This window comes from Leptopilina heterotoma, unplaced genomic scaffold, assembly GCF_015476425.1.
Source record: "Leptopilina heterotoma isolate Lh14 unplaced genomic scaffold, ASM1547642v1 Lhet_1520, whole genome shotgun sequence".
In the NCBI taxonomy this organism is placed as follows: Eukaryota; Metazoa; Arthropoda; class Insecta; order Hymenoptera; family Figitidae; genus Leptopilina; species Leptopilina heterotoma.
Genome location: NW_025110869.1, coordinates 1 through 7479, shown reverse-complemented (window position 1 = coordinate 7479; position 7479 = coordinate 1). Strand labels below are relative to the sequence as shown.

At 41.9% G+C, this 7479-nt stretch overlaps 1 protein-coding gene across 1 annotated transcript; it reads right to left on the bottom strand.

Moving 5' to 3' along the window:
• Window positions 1-1729: 1729 nt before the first annotated feature.
• Window positions 1730-2602, bottom strand: LOC122498631 (ribonuclease H1-like). Its single transcript, XM_043606449.1, has one exon. The coding sequence runs from the start codon at window positions 2600-2602 to the stop codon at window positions 1730-1732; it is 873 nt and encodes a 290-aa protein (XP_043462384.1).
• Between the last annotated feature and the right edge of the window lie 4877 nt (window positions 2603-7479).

Sequence of the window (7479 nt, the reverse complement as noted above, 5' to 3'; positions counted from 1 at the left end):
TTGAGGACGATAACCGGAAGTAGTAAGTTGTTTTACGCCGAAAATTCTTTCGAGTTTTCGCATCAAAGAACTCACAAAGCTTCCTCCTCTATCTGTAAGCACACATCTAGGTGCTCCGTACAGAGAGAAAAGGTTTGTTGCCACAGCATGGGCGATAGTAGTGGTTTTGATATCCGGAATAGGTACCGCGATGCAGTATTTACTAAAATTATCCTGCATGGTAAGAATATGTCGATTCCCATTGGGAGTAGTTCTCAATTTTCCCACTGTATCTAGGGATACCTTGTCGAAGGGTATTGCTGGGGTATCCGTTATCAACATAGGTTCGCGAGTTCGAGCCCTAACAAGTTTATTTTCAAGACAGCTTCTACATTTTCGAATAAATTGTGTCACATCATCCCGTAATCTAGGCCAATAATATCGTTCGCGTATTCGCCTGTAGGTCTTTGTAATGCCCTTATGCCCACCAATTAAACTACCATGATATTCGGTTATTATTTTTGAGCGTAATTCTGGGGGAGGGACTTCAATCTTTCCGTGGCACAAGGTGATTTTTACATCACCACCGCGGAATATTCCTGCTAATATGCCCGCCATAGTCGTTTGGGGGAGAGTACCTAATAGGTCTCCGGAATTTGCCATCCGGCAATGGGTTTGATTATCTAAAACTAAAGCGTGTTTCAAGTTCCGTAACCCTGTTGTAACGTCACTCCAGTCAAGTTCGTCAAAATGTCTTTTCTTTACTACGATTGAATAAATTTTGTATTTTCCACAAAGGGTAACCTGAACTTGTCCTTTTATTGGATTGTTATCCCGGATATCCTGTAAGTTAATTTTATCGGTAGCAATTAAGAGTTTTGAAATCGAATCAACGGGTTCACAATCTTCGGAAATAAAATGGGCAATATTGTCTTTCTTGTAGGTCACTGGTTCCGTCCATTGGTGGAAAACATTTTCCGGATTTTCTTTGAATTTTTCATGTGTAGTATTAATAGTTTGTTCGTTGTCAGAGGGTTCGGGGGAGGAAGAAGAGGGGGACTCTACATCCGAAATGTTAATATAGATTGGTAACCTTGTGTGAGGGATAGGCATCGTTGGTGGGGGTAATTCTATATTATTTGAATGTAGTCTTCGAGGCACTATGTTTGTTTTTCTTCCCACTTCTTCGTCTTGTTCTTCGTCGTTTTCTGCTTGAAAATCTGCGAATGGGGTAGATTGTGCAACTGGAGCTGGCAAGGTTCTAGGAGTGAAGACCGGAAGACTGGTTGCAGGATTCTCATGGATGCTTTCTTCTTCAATTACTTCGGGGCGTATCCTGGAAACGTACCACACTTCGTTTTCTTTAGGGCAAGAATAACTCATTACTGGAGTATCCTGCTGAGCTCCACTGGCATAGGGGCTGAAAGAAGGAGCTTTGTGTTCCGAGGATGGTCTTGATTCTTTTGGAGAAGTGTTGTTGTCGGTGTGAGTTGGCTCTCGCTTTTTGTTGACATTATCCAGGAATCTTTTCAGTCTTGCTGTGAATTCGCTATCATTGGTTCCTTGCAAGGATCCAAGGATTCTAGATAGTTAAGATATTCTTCATCGCTCTCTCCGTCGGAAACATGAGTCTTCTTTTTAGGTGTTCGACCCATTCCTTCATAGTCCCATGCTAAGGTTTGGTTGGATTGATTCAAGTTGCTGAATTCACGACGTTTCAGAGATTCATCGAATCGCCTAATTGATTGATCTAGTGAATTTTCTTGATCTTCAGGATCTGCTGGATTTTGCTGTGGTTCCTGATCAGTTTCTGATTCCGTTCCGAACTTTCTTCACTATCGGGAGGTGGTGGAGGTATTGCGACGATCACATGCTCCGGGGAAATTTCTTCCACATCTTCTTGATCTGCTGATTCGCTGGAAGATGAACTGGAGTCTGAAGGAGGTTCTAGAAGGGCGCCTTCCCTTGCTAGTCGATCTGCATTTTCGTTTCCATTTATTCCATCGTGACCAGGCACGTGTTCCCATATAACATCCAAACCTTTCATTGCTTTAACTAATCGTTCGTAGGCACTTTTATTTTTGACAGGTTTATTTTCGTTGGTTTTCCAGTCGTTTTCCTGCCATTTTGGTACCCACTCTTGGATTCCTTGGACAAGTACCTTGGAGTCAGTTTTTATCCTTAGTTGATTTATCCCTGCTCGTTTCGCCTTTTTGATAGCCGTTGTTGCAGCCTCAATTTCGGAAGCGTTGTTGGTTTGTCTACCTGTGGACCGCTGAGAGACGTTAAGTGGGTGTCCAGGACCGAACCATACTCCAATCCCTGCACGTGGTCTTATTCCGCCATTGTCACAACATGCACCATCTACATAAACATCTGTGTAGGAACTAGACATAGGGGGGATACACGGGGTTGATGGTTGGTCAGTTGTTTCTTTTTGCGTAATCGGAATTTTAGGTGGGAGCTGAGGGGGAACACTAGGGAACACACTATGACTTGCACGGAATACCGGGGCGTCCGAATTTTCTTCCTTGTCGGTTTCTGTCGTTGATTCATCTGAAGAAGAAGATTCGTCTTCCTGGTGACGGGCCTTCTCTCGTATTTCTTGTTTTCTTCTCCTCATCTTTCACCAATACTACTCACATCTGGATCTACAGGTTTCGAACCTGCAGGGGGAACATAAGGTTCTTCATCATGGGGTTCCTTAGGTTTGGTTGATCCTATGGGTCGTCCTCTCTTGGGAATAGTGAGCTTTGCAGATGACGCTGCTTGATTCCTCGCAAGTATTTTCCTAGGCACGACTGGTATTTCCTTTGATGTGGTGGGCATTTTGAAACCTTTCGTGGAACTAGTGGCCTTGGGGTTTGATGATGAAGTAGAGGGGTTTTGTTTATTCGCATGAGGTGGCTTTTCTAGTCTTGCAGAAGGAACTTCTTTCTTTGGCGCCACAGGAAGTTTATAGGTAGGTTAGGTTGTAGTGTTGTAACCTCTAAGGGTTTTTGGGTAGAAGAACCTTAGAAGAACGTGGGGTTTTCTGTTGAATTTTGCTATTGTCACGCGATTGACTCGCTCTTGCACTGGCACTAATCACTTTTTGTTTCGCACCACTACTTATGGGAAGGGCGCGAAGAGGGGATGATTTGATTTTAGAATTTTCCGCGTTGGTTATCTAACTTATCCTGATCTGTTTCTTCCGAAGATTCGGTCCACTCTGACTCGGAAGATGCAAAGTTGTCCTTTTTGTCACTAGTGTCATTATCTTTGATAGGGTTGTTAGATAGAGCCTCGACAATTCTATTTATTTTCCCGGGTTTGTACTCGAATTTATAGCGGTAGTCCTCGAAGTTTTAAATCGCCATTTTTGAAGTCGCGTTCCTGGATTCTCAATATAACTTATCCAGTGAACTGGTTCACAGTCACATGACAGATAAAGTCTTGATTATACAGATAGGGTCTGAAATGCTCCACAGCGTATAACACTGCAAGGCACTCTTTTTCGGCATCGAGGTATTTTCTCCTCGTTAGCGTTTAAGACTTTTGAGTAGTACGCGACGGGAAGGTCAATTTTGTCATGTTCTTGGGTCAACATTGACCAATGGCATATTCAGAAGCGTCTGTCGTGAGTTTAAACGGTTTTGTGAAATCTGGGTATTGTAAGATGGGTCTTTTACACAGGGCTTTTCTGAGTGTTTGAAACTTTTCTGTTGCGTATCGCCCCATTTCCATTCTTCTGTTTTCTTTAATAGATCAGATAGAGGTTTGGCGATTTTAGCGTACTCTTTTATAAAGCGCCTGTAATAACCTGAAAGGCCTAGAAAACTCCTGACTTCAGTTTGAGTTTTCGGTACAGGAAAACGCTTGATGGCCTTAATTTTTGCTGGATTCGGTTTTATTCCATTTGCTCCGACAACGTGACCTAAATAGGCCACTTCCTTTTTTAGGAATTCGCACTTGTCGGGTTGGAGTTTTAGGTTTGCTTCTTCGAAGTCTATTATATAGTCCTTCGGGCTCGCCTATCATGTTCCTCAAGGGTATCAGAATAGATAATGATATCGTCGAGGTACACGAATGCTTCCGAATCAAGCATACCATCAAGAACGCTATTAAGAAGTCGCTGAAAAGTAGGGGGGGGGGGCATTTTTGATTCCCATAGGCATACGCTTGTATTCGAAATGTCCATTTCGAGAAGAAAAAAGCCGTTTTGTGTCGGTCGTTCCGGGTGAGTTTCCACCTGTGAAAACCACTAGCGAGGTCGAGACAGTAAGTATGCTGCCGTCCCTAATTTATCCAATATGGCGGAAATATTGGGGAGGGGGTAGGCATCCCCTATACCTTCCTCATTAAGCGCTCGATAATCATAACTACCCTCCACTTTCTTTTTCCCGAAGCGTCAAGTTTTTTCGGTACTATAAGAAGAGGGGAGTTATATGGGGAATTTGAGTTTCCGATAATACCGCTATTAAATTGTTTTAATAATTGTTCGTCAATTTGTGGTAGGGCTTCATCTGGGGATCGGTATTGCTTTTTAGGTGAATTACCTTATCGTCAGTGGTGGGGATTCTGTGTTGGATTAATGAGTGCAATACTTAAAGGTTCCCCATGAGATGAAAAATGCGGCATATTCCTCGGCCCATTTATTACAAGTTCTTTTTCTTTCACGAATTTAAATGGGACAACAAAAAGGGATTTCTTTAAAACCTTTTGAACTCGCTCGGTGTAGGGAATCACAGTGGAGTGGAAAAATGGTCAGATTCTGAATCAGACAATTCTTCGCCCTCCAGTTTGCAAAAATCAAAAGGGATTAGTTCTTGGGGAGGCAATTCTATATCGATATCCTCTTCTGTAGTATTAATCGCTACGGCGTGACACAATCCATTTTTGCTACTTACTACGGCCTCGCCAAGTATCCACCTTTAGGGGTGTTAATTCGAGGGAGATAACCTTGTGACAAATCTGGATTGATCACGTTAATAGCGATTGGATTTCGAGTTCTGGCTCGGATTCGCAAACCTTTTTAAAAGGTTTGATATGAGGTTTCAAAATCTCCTTTTCAGCCATGATTCCTTATCCACAAACGGGTAGGGGTCACTGGGTTGGAGAGAGTGACCAGGGTATTGTGCCAGAACGATATCTGGGCCTTTCCTGTCGAAGGTAGGGCTCGCCCTACATAATTCCATGTGTTGAAACAGGAAAAATTATTTCTTTTACACATGAAATTCAACACGGTGCTACTCGCGATGGTAATTTGAATTGTACCAATCGTCTCCAACTGTGTGATTCGTTATTCCAGTGACTTCTGTACTCTTGCTCGGGTAAGAGTAAGGTCGGGATCTAAGGTAACACAATTTGATTAGATTGTGTCGGATCCTGGATTACTAGAAACCTAATATCTGATTGTCGGGAATTTCTGGGGCCGTGAACTGCACTACTGGGGAGTCCTCGGCCGTGACTCCTGCTCGTAGGACCTTACGGAATTGTCCTTGAACTGGACACTCCGTTGACGCTGTGGGTTTGGACTCGTCGGCGCGTCGGTATGTCGAGTCTGTGAAAGTTTACTTTCCTGGAGGTCCACGGGATGCTGCACGCGTATGGGCCGCATTACAACTTGAATTTGAATTTTGTTCTTGATAGTTGCGATGAGATTGAGGTTGTTTGGTATTGAGGGGAGTTGAAAATCATTGCTTGGATAGGGGGTTGGAAACTACCGAATTGTGAATCATCGTGAACGATGTAAATGTCCGCAAGTTGCTCAGGTGTAAATTGCCAACACATCATTCGCCGAGGTTTTCTTTCTGTGATCTATGCTTGACTCAAATCCTCTATCATTTTTACGACCGTCCGCTTTTCGGATTAGAATTTTTTTCTCGACCTGTTTGTATAAGGGCTTAGGTGATCGTGGATGTTCTTCGGCGCAGAGCAATATGATAAGACGTACCTCTAGATCGGTCTGAGTACTTGTGCCTTCTTCAGCACGAAAGGGCACAGGCTCAAAGGCTTCACTAAGGTCTGCCGGATTTCTCGTGTCCACCAAAATAGAATTTCCTCTGGCAGGCCTCGACATGAATGCCTCAAGGGCGCAATCAATGATTGGTTTCATCATAATTTCGCACTTCAGAAGTATCCTGACAACGGGACGGCCCACCCAACCTTATATTATCGATATGCGTGCGTCTAATTTTGCTTCTAAAGAATGTTTTGCCCCACTCAGTAGACCTTTGTACGGCGGTCGTTATAATCACTAACCGTCTCTGATTGTTTTAGTCTAATGCTCATAATATTATCTAATACCATGATACTTATTTGAAGAAGCAAATTTTTCTTTTTTAAATGGGGACACTAAATCGTCTAATCTATTGATAAAGTTTATCCCTTACGCTTTCTCTCAGCCGCACCCTTTAAATTTACTAGGACGGGCATTGATGTATCCAGGCTCGGAAGTTCCTGTCAAAAACACAGCTCCATTACTACGTCTTGTAGGAATTCCTTCAAAGGTGGATTGCGTCCATCAAAAATAGGGATGTGATAAGTGCATGTTGTAGGTCATCACTCTAAGACTGAAGCCATCGCGGTGTTGTATCAGGATTAGCATTGGCAGGAGGAGCGGTTAAATTTGGCGAACGTGCTTCCGCACGCTAAACCGGCTCCTTGTGACACGGGGTCCGTCTCATTTTTAGTGCAAGCGATATATATAGTAGATAAAAAAAATTTTAATTGTTATTCTCGATAATTCTTTTTCACCACCGCGGAATATCCTGTTAATTTGGCGGATATTTCGAGGTTAAAAAAAAATAAAATGATTTGAAAAATTTTCAATTTTGATTTTTCGGAAGGTGTTTTAGTTAACAGATGTTAAACGCGTCGCTATCCGGTTCAAAGTGGAAAGGTCTACTGACCAATCGACCTCTCGGGGTCCTAGGGGTCTCGTTCATCCATATACCAGGCGCAAGGGGTGGGGATAGCAACTATTATGGTGGGACATAACCCTAATTAAAAATTTGTTTCCCCTTTTTTTTTTTATTTATTTATATCTATCTATAATATATAATTTTTTTTTTTTTACAAATGGCGTGAACAATAGAAATTGTAGAAATTGTTATTAGAAAAGAAAATTAATAAAACGAAAGAAAAGCTTTAATTTAGTTTTCCTTTTCCCTAATTTTCCAAAGCACAATTTTACTCGACGCTCGATTTCTTTTTCGTTTGTTATGAAGGAACTAACTCGGCAAGACAATCATGAAATCTTTCCATGAGCTTAGGGAGTTTCCGAATTTTCCGACGAGGTTTCGTTTGATTTTCGAGGTTAGCGTCTTGCTGCTATAAGATTATTTATATTTTCGTCATCATAAGTTCGTTTTTAATTTAGTGTATTTCTTAACTCTTATCAAGTTCCTCAGTTTCTTTCCTCCGTAAACATTTTTGTACATTTATGAGGCATCGCAAAACATTCTTGACAATTTAAGATAAACTAAAAGAAGCTTAGTAAAAAAAATTGAATATAAA

Bases quoted from the DNA above. Each gene is read 5' to 3' on its own strand.
- LOC122498631 (XM_043606449.1), bottom strand. From the start codon at position 2,602: ATGAGGAGAAGAAAACAAGAAATACGAGAGAAGGCCCGTCACCAGGAA.